Source organism: Bos grunniens, chromosome 21, assembly GCF_055505025.1.
Source record: "Bos grunniens cultivar Pamir isolate PY7600 chromosome 21, Bosgru_T2T1.0, whole genome shotgun sequence".
Classification (NCBI taxonomy): Eukaryota; Metazoa; Chordata; class Mammalia; order Artiodactyla; family Bovidae; genus Bos; species Bos grunniens.
The window spans coordinates 1,925,141-1,937,263 of record NC_141185.1 but is presented as its reverse complement, the minus strand read 5'-3'; the positions used below and the strand labels follow the sequence as shown (position 1 = coordinate 1,937,263).

At 68.2% G+C, this 12,123-nt stretch overlaps 1 protein-coding gene across 3 annotated transcripts in view; it reads left to right on the top strand.

Annotated features, from left to right (window-relative positions):
* Positions 1-11,570, top strand: part of KIF26A (kinesin family member 26A) — a 39,245-nt gene extending 27,675 nt beyond the window's left edge. For 2 of the 3 annotated variants that reach the window (XM_086365082.1, XM_086365083.1), the window contains exons 6-16: positions 1,538-1,750; positions 2,995-3,088; positions 3,293-3,555; positions 3,783-3,942; positions 4,034-4,175; positions 4,503-4,665; positions 5,218-8,119; positions 9,308-9,513; positions 9,605-9,625; positions 9,983-10,133; positions 10,318-11,570. In XM_086365082.1, coding sequence (XP_086221208.1) covers positions 1,538-1,750; positions 2,995-3,088; positions 3,293-3,555; positions 3,783-3,942; positions 4,034-4,175; positions 4,503-4,665; positions 5,218-8,119; positions 9,308-9,513; positions 9,605-9,625; positions 9,983-10,133; positions 10,318-10,499 — 4,497 coding nt within the window. In that variant the 3' untranslated portion in view covers positions 10,500-11,570. The remainder of the gene's footprint in view (positions 1-1,537; positions 1,751-2,994; positions 3,089-3,292; positions 3,556-3,782; positions 3,943-4,033; positions 4,176-4,502; positions 4,666-5,217; positions 8,120-9,307; positions 9,514-9,604; positions 9,626-9,982; positions 10,134-10,317) is intronic. The other variant, XM_086365084.1, reaches the window with a different exon arrangement.
* The last annotated feature ends 553 nt before the right edge of the window (positions 11,571-12,123 follow it).

The following is a 12,123-nucleotide window of genomic DNA, read 5'->3' as shown; positions in this document are numbered from 1 at the left end:
GTGGGGGGCTCACCTGGGGTGGCTCGCCCGGCAGCTCCGGGCCCCTTTCGGCCCGGGGTCTGTGTTCTCCCTGCAGGTTTTGGGGTGTCTGCAGTGCAGCTTACTCTGGGCTCTTGCATCTTAAGTTTCTGTGTCCCCCGCCCCCAGGCTTCTGTTTGCCTGGGGGCCTTGGGGCTCGGGGTCCAGCTCCGGAAGCTGGGCGTAAAGGCTGATGGGCAGCACGGGCGAGCTTTGCATTTGTTTTGGGTTTGGGGGACCCAGTGGCAGAGGCTGCCGGGCGGCCTGCTGGGCCCTGAGCTCAGCCGAGCCTGTCCCGCCCGGTCACCCCGGCCTCGGTCTCCCCATCAAGTCCCCTGAGAATCCCCATCTCCTCCTGGATCAGCCTGCCCTCTTCCTCCCGGTCCTGTGCTGACCGGCTTGCCTCTGGGTCCTGCCTGGTCCTGGGTGTGAGTCTGGCCTCCGGCGGCTCTGGGGTCGGAAGTACCGGAGCCCGTTTCTCCCGGGGGCGGCACGGGCCTCGGCCTGTCCCGCGTTGTGGTCTGTCCTTCCATCCCCCGCGCTCTTGCTGCCCACCCTGGGCCGCGGGCCGGGGAGGATGTGCTCAGGGCCCTGAAGGCCTCTGGCCTGGGGCTGGGAGCTGGCTGGAAGGGCTCCCTGGAGGAGGTGAGGCTGGACCGAGATTGGGGGTGGGGCGTGGCCCACGCCCTCCCTCTGCCCTGCATCCGTGCACCGCCGTCTCTCCTTGGGGCTGCACCTTGCTGTGTGCAGAGCCTGCCCGAGGTCGGGAGTTGGGGGTGTGGGGAGGGCCTTGGTCAGGGGCAGCCTCTGTCCACCCATGGCGTGGGAGCAGGGGGTGGGAGCACTCCCGAGGCTCTGATGGGGGCCCTGTGGGAGAGCCCGGGTCTTGCTTCCACTGCCCCTTCTCCCCTTCTCGCTCCACCCTCAGATTTGGGGATCGGGATTTCAGGGGACCCGCTCGCAGGCTGTGTGATGTAGGTGGGACAGTTGACCTCTCTAAGTGGGTTTCCTCCCTTCTCAAGCCTGCGCAGGCCTGGGGGAGAGGAGTCCCTGTAATGGCTGGTGAGGCTGGGGAGCTGGCAGAGCTGGCGGGGAGCCCATGCAGGTGACTCTGCTCTTGAAGGCCCGGGTCTTGGGGCTTACTCCCCTGGTCCTGGCTCTGCATCGGGGCCAGCGAGAGGGTGTGAGGACCCCCGAGTCGCGGGGTTGCCCTCTGGGTCCCGTCCTCGTCTTCTCTCTCTGCCCACAGGAGCAGCTGGGGTGTGCTTCCTCTGTCCGCCCTGTGCCCCCCTTCACAGGCTCCCTGATCTGTGCTGGCGTGCTCCTCCTGCCAGGCCTCACTGCCTCCCTGCCTCGCTGACCTCATGTGGGACGTGCTCCCGCCTGGGGCTGGGGCGCGGATGCCGCATTCCTCCAGTGGGGACCCCGTGCCGGCCAGGCCCGCTGTCCCGACTCGCGCGAGGCTGCCCCTGCCCTGTAATTAGCGCTGCTCAGAGGCCCGCTCCGCCCGCCTCCCCAGGTGAAGGTCATGCTGCGGATCTGGCCTGAGCAGGGGGCCCAGCGCTCGGCCGAGTCCACGTCCTTTCTCAAGGTGGACCCTCGCAAGAAGCAGGTGACCCTCTATGACCCGGCCGCCAGGCCCCCGGGCAGCACGGGCCCCCGACGTGCCCCTACAGCTGCCGTCCCCAAGATGTTCGCCTTCGACGCGGTCTTCCCCCAGGACTCGGAGCAGGTGAGGTGGCGGGGTGGCCTTGGGTGGGGCGGGTTGGCAGCACAGGACGATGGGAGATGGTCAGACCTGCACCCCTTCTTGTGCAGGGTGGGCAGGAGATGATGAGAGGAGGCCCGGGTGCAGGGGCTTGGGTGCGGCTGGCAGACCGTCTGAGTTTCCCCTTCCCCGCTGGCCTCCCCACCCTCATGTGTACCCACTAGCTCCTGGGCTGCTTCTCAGTCTGTTTCCAGAGCCCGCCCTCCGAAGCTGTCCGTGCAGAGCCTGTGTTCCCCGGGATGCTCCTCTGTGTGTCCTGTGCGTGCCGTGATCATGTGTGTGGTGTGGTGTGTGTCCGCTGTGATCACACGTGTGCTGTGCTGTGTGCCTGCCGTGATCACGCGTGCGGTGTGTGTGCGCTCTCTGTGATCACACGTGTGGTGTGGTGTGGTGTGGTGTGGTGTGTACTGTCTGTGAACACGTCTGTGGTGTGGTATGTGCCCGCCATGATCACACATGTGCTGTGATATGTGCCCGCTGTGGTCACGTGTGCATTGTGGTGTGTGCCCGTCGTGAACACATGTGCTGTGGTGTGTGCCCGCTGTGATCACGCGTGTGCTGTGGTATGTGCCCATTGTGATCACACATGCGGTGTGGTGTGTGCTGTGAACATGTGTGTGGTTTGAAGTGTGTGCTCACTGTGATCATGCGTGTGGTGTGATGTGTACCCGCTGTGATCACATGTGTGCTGTGGTGTGTGCCTGCCATGGTCACGTGTGCAGTGTGGTGTGTGCCCGCCGTGAACATATGTGGTGTGTGTGCCCACTGTGATCACGTGCGTGCTGTGGTGTGTGCCCATCGTGATCACACGTGTGCTGTGGTGTGTGCCCGCTGTGATCACACGCGTGGTGTGGTGTGTGCCCATCGTGATCACACGTGTGCTGTGGTGTGTGCTCTCTGTGAACATGTGTGTGGTGTGTGTGCTCACTGTGATCATGCGTGTGGTGTGCCATGTGCCCGGTGTGGCCACAGTGGCAGTGTGACTTCTGTGTGTGCGCACTGTGTGCCTGTCAGCTGTGTCTGTCGGCTCACGCTGCGAATGTATGTGTGTTTGTGTCCGGTCCATGTGTGTTGTGTGTCCACGTGGAGATCTCTGTGTCCTTGGTCCTGGTGACCTCCCGGCCACCTCATGGACTCACTGTCCATGTGTGATGCGACGGAAGAGGCAGGAGGCGGGGTGGCAGCCTGACTCTGTGCCCCTCCTGCAGGCCGAGGTCTGCTCGGGGACCGTGGCCGACGTGCTCCAGTCGGTGGTGGGTGGGGCTGATGGCTGCATTTTCTCCTTTGGCCACGCAAGCCTCGGTAAGTGCCCCTGACCACCCGCTCTGCGATCTCTGAAGGCCATTTCGGGGGTGGGGGGGGCGGGGCTGGGCCTGTCCCCTACGGGCAGTGGGAGAGGAAACCCAGACTACAGGCCTGGACATCAGGTGCCCAGTGGAGCAGGTGAGAGCGGGCCGCCAGGGTGCCGGCCCGGCTAGCTCTGAGGACCCATCCACCGGCCCACAGGCAAGTCCTACACCATGATCGGGAGGGACAGCTCGCCGCAGAGCCTGGGCGTCGTGCCCTGCGCCATCTCTTGGCTCTTCAGGCTCATGGACGAGCGCAGGGAGAGGACGGGCGCGCGCTTCTCCGTCCGCGTCTCGGCCGTGGAGGTGTGCAGCCGGGGCCAGAGCCTGCGGGACCTGCTGGCCGAGGTGGCCTCCGGCAGCCTGCAGGACACCCAGTCCCCGGGCGTGTACCTGCGGGAGGACCTGGCGTGCGGGGCACAGGTACCCTGACCGCACCGCGGGGCGGGGTTGCGGGCTGGGGCGGAGGCGGGGCAGCAGGCTAGGGGGCGGGGCCGTGGGTTGGGGGGCGGGGCCGCGGGCTGGGGCGGAGGCGGGGCCGCAGGCTGGGGGGCGGGGCCGCGGGCTGGTTAGCCGGGCGCCGTGGGGACAGCTCGGCCCCAAGTAACTCTGGTGCCTACCCCGCTGTCTGTCCATCCGTCCGTCCTCAGCTCCAGAACCAGAGTGAGCTGCGGGCGCCCACGGCTGAGAAGGCGGCCTTCTACCTGGACGCGGCACTGGCCGCCCGCGAGGACGCCCGGGGAGGCTCCCACGTGCTCTTCACGCTGCACGTGTATCAGTACCGCGTGGAGAAGTGCGGCAGAGGCGGAAGTAGGTGGCCGCGTGCCTGCGTCGTGGGGTCGGGCGCCCTGGGTCTGGGGGCCCTGGGGCTGAGCCTTCACCTCCCACCCTGTGGTTTCAGTGTCTGGAGGCCGCAGCCGCCTGCACCTCATTGACCTGGGCAGCTGTGAAGAGGCCCCCGGGGGCCCCCCATCACTGTCGTTGTCGGCCTTGGGCAGCGTCATCCTGGCGCTGGTTAGCGGAGCCAAGCACGTGCCCTGCAGGTACGTGCGGGCTCCTGGGTGGGCCTGGGGAACTGGCTCAGCCCACGTCAGGCGTGTCCTCTGTGCCCATGGTCCCTGATCCCTCTGTCCTTTCTTCCTCATTGTGTGACCGGCTTTGCTACCCAAGGACTGGCAGGGAGTCCTGCTGCCCAGGGCCCGGGGGGCAGAGGTGGGTGTCAGACCCGACCCCAGGGCCCCAGGCACGGCCCATGTCCAGCTAGAGGCCCTCCTCCCTCCCTCCAGCCCTGTAGCAGCCCCCAAGCCCAGTGGTCCCCCGGCACCCCTCCCAGGCCCTCTGCCTCTGAGCCTCGCCCCCCCGGCCCCCAGGGAGCACAGGCTTACTGCACTGCTGCGGGAGACACTGGCCACCGCCAACTGCCGCACCACCATGATTGCCCACGTGTCCGATGCTCCAGCCCGCCACGCTGAGACGCTCAGCACCGTGCAGCTGGCTGCCCGTGTCCACCGCCTGCGCAGGAAGAAGGTCAAGGTTGGTTTCGCCTCCTGGGCCCCTGCCTGCATGGCGGTGATGCTGGCGCTCCTCCTGCCCAAGAGGAGGCCGGGTCCGTGCCCATGGTCGCCCCCAGGAGAACTGGAGCGGCTCATGTTGGGGGCTGTGGTGGCCTGGTCTCTGTTTACCTGGCCCCGGGGAGGCGTGTGGCCAGGGCAGCCTACTGGACCACTGTGGCCTGTACCCTCCCAGGTCTGGTCCTACAGGGCACGCCCTGGGGCCCTCACTAGGTCTGGAGGATGGAGTTGGGGTGCCCTGGGGCCCGGGCCCTGGGTCTGAATCCTGGGTTTACAGTTGACGCTGTGTGTGCCTAGGGCGTATCCTCGCCTCCCTGCGACTCAGCTTACCACTTTCTGGGATGTTGCTGAGGAGGTCCGGTTGTGTTGGGGACCTGAGACCTTGCTAGGGGCAGGGACAAGTCTGGTGGCCACGCCATCACTTCTGTCCCTTGAGTGTGGCGCGTGCGGCTGGGGGTGCTGGGGGAGAGGGACAGGCGGGACGACGCTCAGGGGGGCCCTGCTGTGTCCCCAGTACGCATCCAGCTCCTCCGGTGGGGACAGCTCATGTGAGGAAGGCCGTGCCCGTCGCCCCCCGCACCTGCGCCCCTTCCATCCACGCGCCGTGGCCCCGGACCCCGACCACCTGGCCGCCAGCTCTCCCGGCGACCCCGACTACTCCTCAAGCAGTGAGCAGTCCTGTGACACGGTCATCTACGTGGGGCCTGGCGGGACGGCGCTGTCGGACCGTGAGCTCACGGACAGCGAGGGCCCGCCTGACTTCGTGCCCATCATCCCCGCGCTGAGCCGCCCCCGCCCCACCCCGGGCCCGCGGGAGGCCGACCACTTCCGCTGCAGCACCTTCGCGGAGCTGCAGGAGCGGCTGGGCTGCATTCCCGGCACCGAGGGCCACCCTGGGGCCCAGGCCAGCCCAGCCCGCACGGGCAGGAAGCCCTCGCCGCCCGAGGCCGCGGCCCCCAGGACGCCCGTAGGCGCTCCACTGGCCGCCAGCACGCCTCGCGGCAGCCCCAGCCCAGACACTCATCGGGGTGCCCCGGAGCCCCCCAAGGCCAGCGCTGACCAGAGAGAGGAGGGCACCACCAGGCCTGAGCTGCCCATTCTGCCAGATAAGACCACGTCGGGTGGAGGCGGGAGGCCGCTGCCCAACCCGGCCCCACCCCCGCCTTGGCAGCCGGAAGCTGGCGGGGCCTCTGAGGAGCCTGGCGGGGGTGACGGGGGTGCGATACGGACGCCCCCCGTGGGCAGGAGCGGGCAGGCCGAGCGCCCCTGCCCGCCTGCACGCGGCCACCGGCTGGAGCGGGGCCTGCTAACCACCACGGTAACCCTGCAGCAGCCCGTGGAGCTGAATGGGGAGGACGAGCTGGTGTTCACGCTGGTGGAAGAGCTGTCGCTGGGGGGCCTCGCCGGCCCCGGGCGCCCCTCCAGCCTGGCCAGCCTCGGCAGTGACTGCTCCCTGCAGGCCCTGGCCTCGGGCTCGAGGCCAGTGAGCATCATCAGCAGCATCAATGACGAGTTCGACGCATACACCTCACCACCCCCGGGCGCGGCCCTGGACGGGGCGGCCTGGGCGGGCGGCAGCCAGAGCTCGTCTGGCAGCTCCTGGCTCAGCGAGGTCAGCTTGTGCACGGCGGACAGCCTTGGCCCCACGCCAGCGGGCCCCCCGGACCCCGTCGGCTCTGAGGTGCCGGCAGGGCCCCCCTTGCTGGGCTCCTCCATCCTGGGCGGTGGGTCTCCGGAGGACAGTGGCCTTCAGCGCTCAGAGCATGGCAGATTGGACAGTCCCTTGCCCGCCCGGGGTCCTTGTCCCGCGGAGGAGGCTGTGGCAGCCCCCGGCCGACCCGGCCAGGAGCCATCTGCTGTGTTGCCCCGGGGGCCGGCCTCCGCACAGACCCTCCACTCCAGCCTGCCCCGCACACCGAGGACTACCTCCACGGCCGGTCGCGTGGGCTGCCCCCGCCTGGCCGCGGGCCCACCTGGCCCCGGAGGCCTCTTCGAGGACCCTTGGCTGCTCCGGGCTGATGACTGTGGCCCGCCACCCCTGGCTTCAGCCGGCAGGGCCCCCAGCCCAGCCCCGACGCTGGCTTGTGGCCGCAGGGTGGTGGATGGCTGTGAGGTGGGCCGTGTGGCCCACAGGCCAGAAGTCGTGGCCCCGATCCCACCCCTGCGGAGGGGGGCCACCACGCTGGGGGTGAGCACGCCCTCCGCCTCCTTTGGGGATGCACCGGCGGAGGCAGCGGCTTGCCTGGGCAGCCCCAAGGCCACCCCCGCCAGCAAGAAGAGCGCAGCTCCCAAGGGGGGCTTCTGTGCGAGGCCTGGCGGTGTGGCCCCCCCAGCGCCCCCCGTGCGCAAATCCAGTCTGGAGCACAAGACCGGCCCCGGGCCGTCCTCTCCGCAGGCTGGAAGCCCGGCTTGGCCCGGGTCTGCTGCCTTCCTCCGAGGGGACGGGGAGGCCAGGCCTGGTGGCCGGGCTGACCACTCCATCCCCAGGGCCACGTCCAGCCTGAAGGCCCGGACTGGCAAGGCAGAGACAGCGTGCCGACCTGCCACCCACGGATCTCTGGAGCGCTGTGAGGGCCTGGCACATGGCAGCAGCAAGGCCAGGGAAGCCCCCGGCCGGCCTGCCCGCGCTGTGCCCCGGCTGGGTGTCCCACCCACCAGCCCCACGCCTGGGCCCGTGCCTGCCTGTAGGAGCAGCCCCGCCAAGGGCGCGGGGGCCCCCAAGCCCCCCAGCAGCGGGACCAAGGGCCGCAGTGTAGTGGCTGGCGGGCCCCGGGCCCTGGGCTCTTCGGCGAAGCCACTGGCCCCCACGGTGGGGAAGGCCCCTTGCGGCCCCGTGACGGGCCCCAGGGCAGCCCCGCGGGTGGCGCCGGGTGTCGGGGCCAAGGCCAGCCGGGGCACCATCATGGGCACCAAGCAGGCGCTCCGGGCCACCCACAGCCGCGTGCACGAGCTGGCGGCTGGGGGCACCCGCGGCCGGGGCGGCCCCTCCTGGGGTTCTGCCGACTCGGACAGCGGCAACGACAGCGGCGTGAACGTTTCGGAGGAGCGGCCACCCGCCAGCCCAGCGCTGCCCTCGCCGTACAGCAAAGTGACGGCGCCCCGGCGGCCTCAGCGCTACAGCAGCGGCCACGGCAGCGACAACAGCAGCGTGCTGAGCGGGGAGCTGCCGCCCGCCATGGGCCGCACGGCGCTCTTCTATCACAGCGGCGGCAGCAGCGGCTACGAGAGCGTGCTGCGGGACAGCGAGGCCACGGGCAGCACCTCCTCGGCCCCCGACTCCATGAGCGACAGCGGGGCCGCCTCCCCGGGCGCCCGCTCCCGCAGCCTCAAGTCCCCCAAGAAGAGGGCCACAGGTGGGTGTCCGTCTCGGCCACGGGCCACCCTGCACCGCCGGGCGCCCCCTTGGTGGATCCCAGGTGTAGGCAGCCCCTTGTTGTGGTCCGGGCGTGGGTTGGGAATGAATTTCCAGATGTGAGGCAGAAGGAAAGAAGAATAAAGTTCATTAGAGCGGGAGACGCTGTTAGAACAGCAGGCCAGTTCAAGGGAGAGCCGATGACGAACAGGGGTCCTTATTCCGCTTTTATACCCAGGATACAGGGAGTGGGATAGGGGTCTTGCGGGTCGTCTGCTGATTGGATGAGGCATGGGTAGGGCAGACACCTCCCTACGGGCCAGGAGGGGAGACAGGCTGTACTGCTCCATTAACAGTGACACCGCCCCGGACGGAAGGGCGATGAGGGTCTGGTATTTCGGTTCCTGTGTTCCCAGACCCTCCTGGGTTTCATCTGCCCTTCCGTCTGTGGGTCACCACACCCTTGACGGGTTCAGACGCAGGCCGAAGGGATAGGCGTGCCCCGCCCTCTGCGGTTTGTAAACGCACCCCGTGTGTGTCCTTCTCTGCCCCCCTGTGCTGCCCCCAGGCTGGTCCCCGTCCTGTCAGAGTGGGCTGGCGAGGGTGGGCCCCCCGAGGTTACCCTGCCGAGGCGTGCGGGGCTGGGAGAGGACGGGGGGCTACCAAGTCCGCTGGCTGTCTGGAAGCCCCATGTCCGTCCCCTGGACCCCCGTCTCTGCGGACCCAGCTAGGGTGGGCTGTTCCGCAGGCTGAGTGTGGCTGGGGGATTTGGGCACTGGTGGACGCTTTCCAGGGCATTGTGAGTGAGGCACGCACGCTCTGAACCAAGAAGGTGCATGGGAAAGCCGGAGGCTGGCGGAGGTGGTAGAGAGGGGCGTCCTGGGGGCTTGGGGGTGCCAGTGTGGGCCTGGCTTCGGGGTCTGTCCGGGGGCAGTGGGAGTAGAGACGCCTGTGAGTTAGGAGGCTGTGCAGCCCGTTAGGGTGTTCAAGGGTGACCGCCAGAGGTCAAGGGTTGTGGCCTTGAGGATGTGCCGTGCGAGGAGGCTGGTGTGTGGCTGTCCAGGAGGGAGGTGCTGGGGCGCGGCTGGAGTCCTATCTGTTCCATGGGGCGGGGCTGGTCAGGGTTTCTGGCCAGCACTAGGCTGAGCATTTCGGGACTGGGCCCCTGTGGGCTCTGCCCGTCAGAGCTGTGGCCAGGCTGGGGGCTGGGGGGTCTGGCCTCTGCACGCCCAGCGCCCGGCTGTCTGTTCAGGTCTGCAGCGGCGACGGCTGATCCAGGCCCCCATGCCCGACACCGCCGCCCTGGGCCGCAAGCCCAGCCTCCCGGGGCAGTGGGTGGACCTGCCCCCGCCCCTGGCCGGCACGCTGAAGGAGCCCTTCGAGATCAAGGTGTACGAGATTGACGACGTGGAGCGGCTGCAGCGGCGCCGTGTGCCCCCCAGGGAGGGCCCGGCGGAGGTGGGGACAGTGGGGGTGTGGCTGGGAGGGCAGGGGGGCTTCTCGGTGCTGCTGGCAGCCCGCCAACCTCACCTTCCCCTCTCGTCTGCAGCCCTCCCAGAGCTTGGAAAAGGTAGGAACAGCCCCGCTGGTCATGAGCCCCTGGCAGTGGAGGGGGTCCTGTGGCCACCTCCCTTGTGCCCTGGAATTGCGCTTGGTTGGGGGGGGGCCTTCCCACAGCCACGGCGCTCATCCTGGGCCTGGGTTCCAGGCGGCCTTGGGGGCCCATGGTCTGAGCCCCACGGGGGTGGGGAGCGGGGTGGTAAGGGAGGGGCAGGGCCTAACCACTGCCCACCTCGGCAGCCCCACTGTGTGCCTGTCCAGGCCTGGGGTGTGGAACCGGGCTCGGGTCAAGGCTGGGGTGCCGGAACCCTGGGGAGCAGGCCGTCGTCCATGCCTGAGCCCCTCCATGCCCCACCCCCATGCTCAGGGCCCGGTGTGCGTCAGTGCCAGGCTGCGGCTGGCCGAGCGCAGGCTGCAGCGGCTGCAGGAGGTGCAGGCGAAGCGGGAGCTGTTGCGCGGGGAGCTGGCTGAGACCCAGGGCCGGCTGATGCTGGAGCCCGGCCGCTGGCTGGAGCAGTGTGAGTCTTCCAGCCCCGCCCAGGGACCCCGGACTGCCAGCCCTGCCCAGCACCCCGGTCCAACCATTTCACCCCAGGCCCAGGGGGCAGGGGGGTACCCGGAGGCTGGGAGGGGGAGGGGCGACGCCTCGGCCCCGCGGGGACCCGGGCCTGACCAGCTCTCCGCTCCCCCCGACCCCTGCAGTCGAGGTGGACCCGGGGCTGGAGCCCGAGTCGGCTGAGTACCTGGTGGCCCTGGAGCACGCCACCGCCGCCCTGGAGCAGTGCGTGAACCTGTGCAAGGCCCACGTCATGATGGTCACCTGCTTCGACATCAGCGCGGCCGCCCCCGCCACCGCCCCGGGGCCCCAGGAGGTGGACGTCTGAGGCTGGGCCACGGGCCCCTGGGGGAGGGCACAGGGCGTCGGGGGCTCGTGGATGGGACCTGGGATGGAGCGAGGATGTGCTGGGGGTCGGAGGGAGGAGGATGTGTAGGGTCCCTTGCGGGACGGGGCGGGAGGGGGGGCGTCTTGGAGGCGAGGGAGCGTGCCCGCGGGCAGAGGAGCGAGTATGCAGGACTCGGGAGGACTGTGACGCAAGTGCCTTTAACCTTGGACTGGGTTTCTCTCCTTTCTGCATTTGGTGCTAAGAACTCGGGCCACCAGCACACAGCGGCCCCCGGGCAGTGCCTGTGGCTGTCCGGGGGCCGCCGGACTGGCTGTCGGATCGGATCGCGCCTTGTGTACAGCTAAGCGATTTCCGTGCGGCAGAGCGGCCCTGGGCTCGCCAGGCTCTCTGCTTTAGGTTCAGGGTTACTTTTCCTTCACAGCCGTTTCCTCTCAACAGAGCCGGCCTTAGGGGTCTGCAGACTCCGTGTGTGTTCTCTCTGCTGATCTCGGATCGAGCCTGGAGCGGGTGGGTCTTCTGGGTGGGGTGGCTGACTCTCTGTCCCCTGGACCTGCTCTGTCCTGACGTCACCAGGAGGGCAGCGCCCAAGGGCTGAACTGAAGGCATCTGGCGCCTTCTTCCACGGCAGGAATTCTTACCAAACCACAAGCAAAAAAACAAAACAGACCAACCCACACACACAGATTGGGGGATGAGGGTCTTGTAAAGGTGCTGTCAGGTTCGTATTTTTGTATCATTTTGCCTACAAACGCGGTATTTGCAGTGGGAACTTGAAGATAAATGATCTATGTTTTTATGATTTTCTATGGAAGGTGTTCCTGCGGCCGGGCTCTTGCCGGGGCGGGGAGGTCCCTGGGCAGGGCGAGGGTCCTTGGGAGGCCAAATGCAGACTGGGATGAGCCTGCTAACAGGAGCGGGACGTTCCTGTCACGATGGGTTCTTTTTTTCTGACCGTTGTGGATTTTCTAGGGTCGTCCGAACTTTTGTACAAACATGTAGATAACAGCTTGCTGCGGTTTTTATTTGTGAATAAAAGATGCGTCCCTTGTTCACGAGGCTCCTGAGTCCACCTGGCGGGCCGTCCTCCGAGGGTTCCGGGGCGAGGCGGGGCAAGGAGGCTGCGGGGGGCACCTTCCATCCACAAACCCCACAGTGGGGGCCAGCCGTCGGCAAGAGGGTGTGGATGGGGAGGAGGCCCTGCTGCAAGCCCGGGGCTCCAGCCCCTATCTGCGCTCTGTCCCTGCTCCCAGCCCCTTTGTCTGCAGTCGCCCAGCCCAGCTCAGCTCCCTGGGGGCTTGGCCGACAGGAAACAGCGCTTTCTGGGGATCCCTGGCCTCTTCCCAGAGGCTGTGTTAGCTGGGAACCCTGGCAGTGGCGAGGAGGAGCCCCTCTCGGACACCCAAGTTCCTTCCTTTGCCCCCCACCTCTGCACCCCATCTGCTTTTCCAGAATACAAACCCCCGAACACTCCACGGGGTCAGGGTCCAGGACCGCCTGAGCCGGCAGGAGCCCCTCACCCAGCACCGTCACCCTCCCCTCTCCTGTGCTCAGGCCTCCTGCCCCGTGGCCCTGGGTGCTCCCCGGCGGCTGCGCTCATCTCCTC